This window comes from Drosophila erecta, unplaced genomic scaffold (assembly GCF_003286155.1).
Source record: "Drosophila erecta strain 14021-0224.00,06,07 unplaced genomic scaffold, DereRS2 tig00000021-arrow-pilon, whole genome shotgun sequence".
In the NCBI taxonomy this organism is placed as follows: Eukaryota; Metazoa; Arthropoda; class Insecta; order Diptera; family Drosophilidae; genus Drosophila; species Drosophila erecta.
In genome coordinates this window covers 6,631,130-6,644,157 of record NW_020825198.1, presented here as the reverse complement: position 1 = coordinate 6,644,157, position 13,028 = coordinate 6,631,130, and the positions used below count along the sequence as shown (strand labels likewise).

Below are 13,028 nucleotides of genomic sequence, written 5' to 3'. Positions count from 1 at the left end.
TCATCTTTGAAAGTTATACAAAATATTGCTTGTTTGCCTCACAGTTGAAAAGATGAGTTATGAAAAGTTCTAGACTAATTTTAAAAAAAGTTTTTAAAAAGTTTTGCGTTAACTGTCAGATGGGCTTTCCACTAAATGCTGCTCAACCGTCAATCGTCAACCTGTCACCGCCCACAGTTTTCCCACCTTACTCGTTCGGTTTTCCTTCCGCTCATTAGGCGTCTCTCAAAGGAAAAGAAAAATCGGAAAAAAAAGAATCGCAGCTCGAGGCTTTTCCTATTTTGTCACGCTTTTTCGGTTTTTCTCGCATCCTGCTGCACACGCAGTTTCGCATTTTTCTATGCAACGTCACCGACGACGTCACAGCGGAAATGAGAGCCTGCGCTCTGCATCCTGCGCGCTCTTTATCCTTATTGTCCCCTCTCTCTTTTACTCTCTCTCTCTCTCTCTCTCTGTTAATTTTTTCGTTCTTAACAGTGACTTAACACCAATTTGTAACATTTTTATAGCAACCCGATAATTTTTAACTTTTTTTTTTTTTAATTTCGCATGGTCTTTTTTCCGTGTACTTTTTGTTTTTGGCTGCTTTTTATGGTTTTCCAGTGGGTTTTGCTACTTTTTTGCTGTTGGTCTTTGTGTGTAAATTACTCGATAGCCTTTTTGAGTGCAACGTGATTTTGATGTTTCCTTTTGCAGTTTCCTTGTTGTTTTCGCTTCTAGGTGCATGTTTGAGGACTTTTTGGGTCCTTGAGCTTGTTTATCTGGTTACAGTGGGATATGAAAGGTATATTAGGTAAACGAGGCGGTGGCTTCATTTGTTTAGAGGTTAAGTGCACTCTTTTGTTTACCTCTGTGGGTATTCTACTTGTCCTGAGGGTCAGTCAGGCTTTGCCTTCACCGCACTTCATTTCACCGGTGGATCTTGATGTTAGTTAGAGATAAAACAAATAGATTATGTAAATAAATAAATTTAATACCATTTATCATAAGCTCTTGAAGGCGTTTTCATTTCACGCTGTCATTATCAAAAGTTCATAAATACTTGCCACTCACTTATTCGTGCCTAAGTATTTAGTGTATTTGTACTTTATTTTTAACACCGGAAATTTGAGATTCCTTGTGGATGGTTAGCATACTCGAACCAACTTGTTTGGGGCATTTCCGGCGACCTACGAAGGCAAAGAATGTCTTTGGGCACTTGGCAGCCTCCTTTGGCTCCTCGTGCCCCCTTTTAACCACCACTTTTCTCCACCTTTATCGCTGTGGATTCTCCCCTTAAGCTGTTCCTTGCTTATGCATTCCATAAACCACAAAGTATGAGTAAGCACTTAACCCTTTCGTTACACGCCGCTTTCTCTCCACTCCTTCTCTCTCCCTCTCTTTCTCTGTTTTGCTCTCTTGCATTCCTGACACGCATTGCAAGTCTAACCTTTCACATTTATGCGTTGCACACGCCCGTTTGCCGCCCCTTTTCCTGTTCCAGTTAGTTTTATTCAATTCTTGCGCTATTTTTACAGATGCAATTTTACAGCGGAAGCGAGGAAATCGAGACAACCGTGGAGAAAGTTGGAGAAAGGGGTGCAGAATGGGTTTGAAGGGGTGAAGTGCGGAGAAAGGAGGCTACCTAAGTGCTTCGCCCATTAAAGTATGCAATCATTTTGCGGTTAGTTGCCCTTGCCTTCCCATCTGCCCCTTGAATCCCCCCTTTGCCACCACTTCTATCTTTTCCACTTTCCCTACCCCTTTCTCCCTTTAGCAATTTTCGTGCCGTCGCAGCTGCATAAATTTCGCCTCTGGCATTCGCTCTTAACCAATTTGCTAATCCGTTCTAAGGTCGCCACTTTCTAGACAGCATAAAAAATGTTCATAGTGATTTCGCAGTAATTAAGAACTTTATTATTTAGTTATTCAGTCATTACGATAGCTTATTCAGAGACGCTTAGTTGAAATAATCTTAATTCTAATTTATAGTGAGCAATTCATTGAGCTTTTCAAATAGCGATGTATCCCAAAGCTTTTAAATAAAAACCCATTTTATCTTTGACATTTGTGCCATATTTTTCTGTTTGCCTTTTCTGTGGGCCAAGTTCATTCATAAACAAATTAGTGAAATTTCGTCTGGCTCGTTTTCTTCTTCTTTCAAGTCTATGCCCCCACAATTAAATCGAATACACAACGTTCCCACCTTCCACATTTCTACCCCTCCGATCATAGAGAAAACACCCGTAGAAGCTACGTATAAATAAATAAATAAACAAGCGTTTAATTGAACCGGAAATTATTTTGTGTGGGTTGTTTGAATGCTTCTTCTTCTCTATCCCTCATGTACATACATATGTGTGTCGAAATGCATTAGTGTGTGTGTGTTCTTATTGGAATTTGTTGTTCACTTTTATTTAGTTTTATCCCACAGATGTTGTTTGTTCGCATTGCGTTTTAGTTCTCCAACTTGTTTGCCCAGTTGGTTTTTCGTGGTTGGACAGAGAGGGGTGTACTGCGAGTAAAAGACAGGGAGACATGTGTGATAGAGAAGATTTTTTGCTTACGGGCAAGAAAAACATATACACTTTTCTGATTAGTTCCATTCCTAGTTATGGTAACAAGTGTCGGAGATTTAAGCTGTCATTTGAGTATGCAGTGAAGCTTTTCGAAAACTTATCGTTTCACTTAAAGTAAATCTTCTCTAAGTTAAGCATTACCAGGAACTGTATTGCAATTTTATGCAAATAATTAAGTTAAGTTAAGTTACGACCTAGTACGTTTATTCACTGAATAAACATCTAAACGAATTTACAGAGAATTTGGCAATCATCGTTTACATTTGAATTTGGGATTCCCATTAATATGCAACCCTTCACATTAGCGTGATGTTTTCGATTTCCTTGTGTGGGTGTGTATGTGTTCTTGCATGTCTCTGTGTGTGTGTTGTGTATCTTGCAGCACATTGTAGTAAATTATACTTGACAGTCGTTGCATGTTCGACTTGCGATACTCGACAGTTTCCAGTTCCATTAATGGCTACTCAGCCACGCCCCCACTTGTTGAATTAAATATAATTTGATGTTATTTATTTGACTGGAGAAATTCGAGTAATCTGGTATCTCAACACCCTAATTACCCACTGAAAGGCCATAAAATATCCTGTAGACATCAAAAGAGCCATCAGTACTGCCAAAATGTCTCGCATTGTGGCAGCTTTCAATAAAACGGTTGTGGAATATTTTCGAAAAACAAGTCTCAACGGCTTTGGCCTGCTCTACTTTATAAGAAAACGCAGAATCCAACGAATATTTTGGTTTTTGTTTATTAGTTTTGGCATAATTTTCGCTAGTTATGCCGTGTTCTCAATGATTTTGGAATTTCTCAGCTATTCAACTATTACAGATCTCTCGGAATTAAAGGTTTTGGAAGAGGAAATACATTTTCCTGAGCTAAAAATATGTAGTGGTTATAAATTTAGTCACAGGAATATGTTAGCTTCTGCACAGGATTTAGTTAATTCTCATAACAAATCGCTGGATTACTGGCTAAACAAATTATCATTGCTGTCTGGATACTTTGATCCTTTGTCTGTAAAAGAAGAAGATGTTTCTGACATAAATTCCGTACTCGATATAAGGAATATTACGTCACTTTTACTTGGCTTAACACCAGCTTGTGAATCTTTAATACTCAAGTGTAAAGTGAATAATGTTTCTACGAATTGCTCGAAACTATTTACATTAAAAGCTTATAATGAGGGAAATTGCTGTGCTGTAAGAAAGAGTAATTTAACTGGAGAGCTCTCCCTTTTTATGGATTCCTCGCAAACAGATGCATATCCTTTAAATGACAATTTTCCTGGCTTTAGTTTGCATACTCCAAGTTGGCTGGGTAGAATTAGTATCAGCCCTGGCGAAATAGCAGCTGTGGAAGTAGAAGTTATGGAACTTCAGGGAAATTCTCAATTAAACGAGTATGCCACAGAAAAGCGAGGTTGTTATTTTTCTCAAGAGGGTGAAAGTAGGGAAGAGTGCCTCCATGAGTGCAGAATAAAAGCCACACTAATTAATTGCCAGTGTGTGCCTTATCCATTCAAGTTTAGTACGCAAAAGTTGAAGCACTGCACTTTGGAGAATATAACTTGCCTGCAATTGGTAGAAAGTGAGTTTTGAATTTCATATTACAACCTAAAGCTAATTAATACCTATTAAACAAACCCAGGAAACTGGTCACCAGCTCAATGTCCGCAATGTTTGCCACTCTGCAATCAACTGTTTTACAGATTGAGCAAACAAATCCTCGGGCATTTGCATCCTTGGAGAAGTGAGCTGAATTTTAAATTTAAAACACCACATCGCCAGCTGTACAAAACCAATATACTCTATCATTGGTATCAAATGCTATGTGAGTGTGTACAACCCTTCACAAATACTATATGTACACATGCTCAAACTGTATGTATTTCTTTAACCAAAAGCAAACGTTGGCGGCGTTCTGGGCATTTGCATTGGCTGCTCCTTCATCAGTGGCTTCGAGCTGATCTACTTTCTGGTCTTTCGCCTGTGGTTCAACTATCTTCGACAGCCCGAGATTTAATTAAGTTAAATGTTACACATGCCATGTGGGCAAATTTGTTGCGATATATCTCGTTGACAACGTGCGAGCGACAGGGTCGCATTAATCTTGATGACTTGGATTGTAACTGAGGCGAAATAAACGAGTGAAAAAGAAAGGGGAGGCGGCACGAAGAAGGGGTGGCACTTGGGCGGAGGGTTGTGGGTGGGGCTTAGCTGGAGTGTGCCGATCATCAAGGTTAAGTGGTCTGCTGAGCCCCTTTTCATCGCCTCAGCTTGTTCGCCATTCGTCGCCTGGGGGCCACTTGATGACTACTGAACGGCAACAAAAAGATGTCTCTTCTTGTGTATAAAAACCGGAAGAAAATGTTTAAACATTGAAATGCATTTAAAACGAGAGGAAAATTTAGTGCCAGTTAGGGTTATTTAAAGCATATCGATGGTAAGCCATATGAGGCCATACAGTGTGCCAATTTTAATTTGAAATAAAATATTAGGTTTACCTATTTTCTCTCAGTGCATTGTGTGTGAGTGTGAATACCTTTCCTAAGTGCACTTCAGCGTGCGTTTTACTGTATTGATTTTTTCTCAACCGACTTGTCAACTTTTGAATAATGAAATTCTGTTTCTTTCATTGCAGGTGAGTGTTCCCAAGAAAATCGCGTCCAGGTTTTCAATAGTGTAAGTTTTATTATGTTTAAGATTTGAATTTTTAAAAAACTTAGTTAACAGCCCATGTTAATAAGCTGCCGAGTAACAGTTGAAAGCTTCGAAAGCTGCAAAGAGTTGGAAAATCAGCTAAGGGCCATCTTATTGGAAAAGCTTGATGGAAAGCTTTTACTTGGGGTTCGTCGGCTGTGTTTAATAAAGTGTAATTTTTATGGCGCTCTGTCGGTTATCACAAATCATGTTCAATCAATTGAAATTTAAGACAGCGCTCTCAAAATCAAAGAATGGCTACAAATTCAAGCAATGAATTATCAAAAATCTGGGGCTACAAAATGCAATCTAAGCATGCAGTAAAGTACAGAAGCCGCACACCCATTTAATAGCCTTCTGGGGGGCAGAAAACCGTGAGCAAGGCGAACGTCTCCATTAATTTAAAAACCGCCAACTTATCAGGGCAGCGTCATGGTCCTAAGTGATTTCTCCAGCTCCGTTGATTTACGGGGGAAAAGAAGCAACGGATATCTGCCCTATATTACACACATAGAGCCACTAAGCGCAAGGACATGCGATGCCATGTCCTTCACCTTCCCATCGCCTCCGAAAAAAGAAAAGAAAAAATTTATACATAAATATCTCCGAGCGAAGGAACCTTCAGAATTCCTTTTAAAGTATTCTGTATGCGGCGGCGGCTTGTCCTCACATTATTATTTTTTATTTTTCCTTTTTTTATTTTTACCAACTGATGAGTCGCTGATCAAAGGCATTCCAGGCTGGCTTTTCCGGCCAACCGTTTCGGGAAAAATTGAATTCGTGCCACTTAATGTGTCACATTACAGTCACTTCGAGTAGTTGGATGTAGCTGGAACTAATTTGGGATATTTGAGTCATAAAGGGCATGTTCTTAAACGTATACATTGGATCCTAAAGAGGCATCGTACATTATTGATTGTTTCTGGCTAATTTATTGGAATCAGTTGTCAAGAATCGACTCAAGGCATTAAGGTTATATAAATGTTTTTGTATACCTTTTCTATCCAATCGCTGAACAATAAGTAATAAAGCAACTGGCGTTCATTCTGGTTAGAAAAAGCTTGAGCTTAAATTTAAAAACTAAGGGTGTAAAAACTTGTTTAATGTGGCCATTGTTGCCATTAGCAGCATGTGCATGCGAATTTCCAAAGGTCTGAGCGTTCGGGCAGACGAACAAAAGTTTTCGTTGCAAACTTGAAATGAAATTGGTTCAAATTAAGCATTTCAAACAGCTTAAACTTGTCCCTCAAATTGCCTGCCATTGTTCGCAGCTCGACAAACTCCGATCGGATGTGGGCCCAAGGACATTTAGGCATACCTAAGCACACTTGTCTTCCTTCCCCTTTTTTCCCGACAGAATCTGAATCCTGCATCGACGTGAACTGCCTTATTTGCATAATTCTAATATGGAACATTTTTGGCCAGCAGCTCCTCAACTGTCCACCTACACACACACACACACACACACACACGCACACATCCTGTGCTCGGAGATTTGCATAAATAAAAGCGTAGTTCTGCCTCCATGTCGTCCTTGTCAACGTAAATTACGGCCATTTGATTTCGGCAATTACAACGCATTTTTGTGCAACAATTTTCCGTAGACTGCCTAACTCTCCCCCTCATGATTTATATGTCCTTTTTTCTTGTTTGTCCTGGAAGGGCAATTTCAATTTAAGCTGCTCTCGCTCAGCTTCGACATGTTGTGTTGGCCAAGTTAATTATGGGCTTATCCTTGGACTTGTCTGCAGTCGAGTATATTTATTGTCGCTGTCGTCTGTCTGCAGGATTTCCTCTGTGATTTTTTCGCTTTTGTTCGCCATTGTTCGCGGTTATTTTCCTGCAACTGAGTCGCAGCAATTTGGCAGTCGTCCCAAAAACAAAAAAAGGTAGACGACCTTGGCCATGAGAAGGACTTTCTATTTATCTATTTAGCCAAGCCAAGTTGCCGACTTGTTTTTCGGGCTATTTGCATTTTCGGACGGGAAATAAGAACGAAATGATTATCATTTGTTTTCGTTAAGTTGGCTAAAACCAAAACTGTCCAGAGCCAACAAGTTGCGGCAGCTCATAAAAATGAATTACGTGCGACGGTCCCAAGGACTCTGTAGTTTATCTAAGCCATTCCTCTTGCCTTTTCTGGGATTTTGCTAAGATTTCTTGGGATCAGCTTGGCGTAGGGTCTTTATAAATATGTGAAAGAGCATATGAGACAGTTTCATTGTGCTTTATAGGAATGCGAATTGAATTTGCTTCAGTAAATTTATGTATACTAAGCTCGCATAATATGCGTCTGATTTAAAAGCCACACAGGATGGGGTTCGTATTAAAGGTATTTACATATTTTCCACATCAATTCATACTGCTGCGGAAGCTTAAACTTGGCCAAACTATAAATTTAAATTACAAATACATAATTTAATTGCGGCCCGAAAAATTGTATAAATATTATTTAATCCTGCCTAATACTCCCTCATTATTTTTCAAATGAAATATGCCAAAGCAGCTTGCAAATTTCAAATGCTCCTTGGGCTAACGACTTGATTACGAAAAATAATTCAAAATAATTTGTATCGATTTTGCTGAAGAGCTCCTCCCGATTTGTTCACTAACGACTATTTTGCCTGCATAAATGCGTCCTTTGCGATTTACATGATTTCCTCTGCCGACTTTCCAATCCGCTTTTCCGCATTTTCCGCCTCTGCTCTTTGCCATTGTGTAAGTCCCGCAGTCTTATGCAAATGCTTTCGGTGGACGAGTCCTCTCAATCGTGGAGGGATCCCTGTTCCCTGTCGTCCTGTCCGTTCAATCAAAGTTGACATTGCCTGGCGGGAACATCCTGGAACCAGGACTCGAAATTCATCCCTGTCATTGTCATTTGGTGTGTCGAGTGTGGGCGCTTGAAAGCGATTTTATTTATGCAGCGGCATGTGCTCACTGAGCTGAGTTCTTAACCGAGTTTGGCATGCAAATTTTGCACGTGCCTCCGTCCTTGTGTGCATTTAATTATTAAAATTTAATTTGGCCAATTCTCTGGTTGCTTCGGCCGCCTTTTCTCAACCCCAAAATCGAGCTGTGGAAGCTACTCTAAAATTGGGGACACCGTTCCAGTTCCTTTGTCTACCGAGCAAACAACCTGTTTGCATCCGCATCCTCGAAAGAAAAAAGAAATCTAAATTATGGCCCAAAATAGTTTTTTTGTTTTCTTTTTCTGAGCAGAATGGCACATCATTGTTATTCCTGTTGCTCTTCTCCTTTTGCTGATAAATTTTTGATAACTTGCGTCACTCGCATTTTTAATGCAAAAGGGAGGATTTTCATTTGCCAAAGAGAGCCCGGGCCAATTTTAAGAGAGCCAAAAGCTTTTCGATTTTCCCAGCACGTGCCGTTTTGTCGGCGAAAAGCGAATTCAAGTTCAAGTCACACAACATTGAAAGCCAAGTTCACAGGCTCCAAGGCTCCCTCGCCCTCTCTCTTTCTATTCGAGTCATGCTCTCTCTTTCCCTGACGCTGACTATGTATTTTTGTGATTATGTAAGCAATTTCTGGTGCGTTCTGCTATTTGTCCTTTATTGTTTTTTCTTACATAAATAACTGCAGCGTTCCATACACAAATTTGTAATAATATTTTAAAAATCTAACTTTCTTACAAGGGCCTATTCAAAAATTACAAAAAAAAAAAAATGCGCTTTCTTGTAGTCAAATTTTGCATAGGCCATCTGTTGACTAGTTTAAAGTGGTTATTATATTAAAACGTTAAAAAGATCGCACAAATGTTAAAAAATTAGTTTTTGTATAGAAATCATACTTTGGCAATCTAAAAGAAGTATCTTTTTTTGGCCAACAGTTGTTTGTCTTCGTTGTCCTTATTATTGTTTGCGGCCCAAAAATTTCAATTGCATTTTCTGCTATTTATTTTTCATTTTCCTTGGCATTTTGCACGATGCTGGCAGCCGTCCTTTTTGCGATTCCTCACCAGATATCTGTTGTTTGTTGTGTTTTTCCTTTTGGCCTTCTTTTGGCCGCTTTTCCCCCTTTATTTCCCCTCGCCAATAAGCACAACAAAGCGGAAGGACGCCCGCCGCCATAGTTGCCCCGTCTCTTTCGTTGTTCCAGCTGGCTGTCTCTTTCGGCCCCCCTCTACCTGTCCCTTTCCCCGTTCTTGGCATTCATTGCGTGGCTGTCTCACATATCTTAGCTTCTATAGCATCTATTGCTTGGCTGTAGCATCCATAAACTCGTGTCAACTTGTGTTTTCTATACTAACTAGTTGACATTGGTTTGATTTGCCCCATATTTTTGCTATCTGAGGCAACGTCTTTTCCTTGTTGCGCATTCGAGATGAAGTCGGATTTCCCCTCTGGGGACCTTCGACGTGGTCCTGGCCTTGATTAGCTTTCGGTTTCGCACTGGAGATTCTGGGAATTTCAATACAAATCGCTCTAACACTGGTTTATATTTAGATCCAATGTTTAACCTTGTGGGCACGGGCGCAGGCACACTTCCTTTTCGGCGTGTCACTATTGTGGATGGTGGGCTTCTGCTCCTCATAGCCAGATGACAATGATGGAGCCTGGCATTGATGGTTAAAAAGAACCAAAAGGACAGGGACGAGCAGAAGGACACTGCCAAGGACGCGCCAGGAAACGAGAAGGGCGGCACTCAGTGGCATCGAGTTATTACTTTGAAGTGTTTGCTCATCAACGCGAAAGTCATCTCTGCATCGCTTTTCCGCAACTTCGATGGTTTCCTGTTGAATCAGGTTACGAATGAATTGCACCTGATAGAAAATTGTGTATATATTAGACAACAAATGTCTGATATCTCGTGATAACAAGGACTTCGATTCAGTGTCCTTTTAAAAGGGTGAAAGTGAAAATATAGAGCATGTTCATATAGTACATCACTTTATTGGGATATTTTAGTGAGGAAAATGATATAATATACTTGGGTATATTTAATTCAACTTTGAATTGCGTCTTTAATTCCTCATTCATGGGCATACCCTATAGTTAAGTCTATTTCGCTGCCTGTTAATGACTTGGACTTGGGCTCCTTCAATTTGCTGCTTGTCTACCGCATGCCATTCGGCATTAATTTGCTACGGCCTCCTTTTTTCCCGTACTTTTCACTTTCCGGCTCATTTTAGCTCTCCTTCACTTAATTACAATAATTCATCAACTTGTTTTCGTTCTATGGAAATCCAGCCACGCTCCATGTTGATTAAATTCATGGCTCATTGTTTGCGCCTTTTTATGAGATGGGGAGACACTGGGAGCTAAATGTGGAAACTCGGTTACATTTGGCTTGGTTTATGGTTTTCCTTTGGTTGCATGTGCAACAGGCAAAGGCAAATAGCAGCATGAATATATGGCCCTGACCATGGCAACTGCAGCATTGACGCACACGAGAAAACCCCCTCGTTCTGCATTTTCCATTTTCCTTGCTGGCTAGCCGCAAAACTCCTGCCTGATGATTTCAATCAGACTGTGGGCGTGCATTAATGAAGGGGAAAATGGAAAATGAAGCAAGGAAAATGCGGGGAAAATGGGGTGTGGGCTGGACAACAGGCTTCGAGCCGGGCCAACAAACATGGAATAAACAAAACACACGCACACATTGCCAACATAATAGCCAATGAGAGCGGGAAAGAGAAAATGCAGCGGGAGTAGGAGAAGAGCTTTTCCTGGCCAAGAGAAAATGGCACAGCTTTTCCTGCTCTTGCCAAATAAAAGTGCCCAGTGATGCTCATGTTTTCTCTAGCCTTCAAATTAGGGATTTACATTTAAAACTACTTTTATAAAATGTTTAATATTATTTTTCATAAAACGTTAAACCAAATAATAGAGTATCTAGATAAATAATGATAGATTCATAATATTCTTTTGGCAGAAGATGAAATACATAGTTCAGTAATCATTTTTAGCAATGTTCCTGTGAATTAATGCAAGAAAGTACTTTAAAGTCCTCTAAGTCCAACTAATACTGATAAATTGCAACCATGACTCGTCGCTTCGGAATTTTTAAAGAGCCTTAAAAAGTTTGTTATAGTTAGATAACCGCCGTAATGATGTATGGCTGCCAGAGTAGTTGGCCAACTTCCTTCTACCATAACTTTTCCATTTGAAGTCGAGTCTGAAACAATGGATTATGCAAACACCCATCTAAAAGTGCAGTTTTATTACGAAACTTTGTCGCATCGGTTAAATTATGCAGTGGAAAAAGGATTGCAAGGTGTCATTAATAATTGCTTTATGCGACTATAATGTAGCTAATTGACAGAGCAACGTGGCCAAGACGCACGCGGCTCTTTTGGCCAACTAAGAGAACTCTGCTTGATGATGGGCATTTCCTGGTGGGTTCAACCACCAGGAAAGCTCTCTCTGCGCCGCTTATCAGTGGGTGATGCTGCTGCTCTGGTGGCTCGAATCTCCATTCTCGATTCTCAAAATTCTTGGGTGGTTGGACGACGACTTGTGTGGTTTTGGTTGCTGCTCGTCGCTCGTCGCTTTTCGCGCGGCGTTGCGATGTCATGAAAAACATTTGAACGGCTTCCGTGGGCCATCAGTTTGTTGGCAATTCTCGAGCCCGTCGGAACTCAAAGAAAATACAACGATTTTCTGCAATATATTCCAAAATTAGAATACAATTCGATAGGAAAAATCTCCACAAAAATCTACGGACTCACAAGAATATAAATAAAAGAGACACACAAGAAATGTTTATCAATCCAAAAGCCAAACAAATTGTGATGTGATACGAGGCGGATATTTAACGCGTCTTTTCAGTTTTTCCCTAATTTCCTTGATACCTTTCTGTTGTTATTGGGTAATTTTTATGTTCAGCCGTTTTCCAATTTTTTTATGAGCTGCCAAGCGTATTTATTGCCGAGTGTTTTGGTGTGTTTTGTGCGCGAAGTTAATTTAAAATTTTTATGCTTTCGCCATTTATGCGCGCCATTTTTATGTGTAAAGAGAAATCAACAACAAAATCATAAATAAATATTTTTGGCCGCGAATGAAATTGAATATTGCGAGCGTACGGACAGTCGCAAAAGTACATATTCATATGGCTACTAAGTGGATCCATTAATTTTGAAATTAAACAAAAAGTGCATTGACATTGGCACGCTGTCCCACAAAATAGAAAGTCAAGTTGTTCTCTTGTTAACTCTTGTTATTGTTGACACTAAATGTTTATGTGCATTTAAATGTGCGTCTGCAAAATGCATTTTATTTAACGAATTTAAACGCAAATATTGCTATTTTGTGTGTGCTTGCAAAAAGCGTAATATTGTAAGATTCAATTAAGTGAACACATGGAAAAGCTGATCCTTTTTTTATTGCTGCAATTATTTTATTTTAATGTAAAAGCGAATAAAAAAAATAAATTATACATGGTTTGAAAATGTACAGAGTTCATTTAAACGACCCTTAAATGAGCATACGAACACTAAATTATTAGTAATTTAAATGTTGTAAAAAAAGCTGCTTTTGGAAGCACATAAAGATTTACATATATACATTAATCTTCTAGCAGATGGCCATTTAAGCTCTTTTCACAGCTTACTATATCACTGGCATCTTAATTAATTGGTTGAATTACTGCAAATTGCAGCCTTTATTGCTCTATCCATTTTAATCCCATCAGCAGAAATATTTGAAACGATTGTAAGCAATTTGCCATATACGAAACCAAACTTGGGCAAATATTTGAGAATCAGCTTCACAAAAACACACACCCTACCAGCCACGCCCATTCGAATAGCTATTA

General features: G+C 39.5%; 2 protein-coding genes across 11 annotated transcripts in view; both read left to right on the top strand.

The window, feature by feature from the left end:
* The window catches only part of LOC6546210 (protein nutcracker), a 92,481-nt gene that overhangs the window by 50,746 nt on the left and 28,707 nt on the right, over positions 1–13,028 (top strand). The window lies entirely within an intron of this gene.
* On the top strand, positions 3,091–4,578 carry LOC26526303 (sodium channel protein Nach). Its single transcript, XM_015158768.1, has 3 exons — positions 3,091–4,143; positions 4,204–4,386; positions 4,460–4,578. The coding sequence occupies exons 1-3, from the start codon at positions 3,177–3,179 to the stop codon at positions 4,576–4,578; spliced, it is 1,269 nt and encodes a 422-aa protein (XP_015014254.1). The 5' UTR covers positions 3,091–3,176.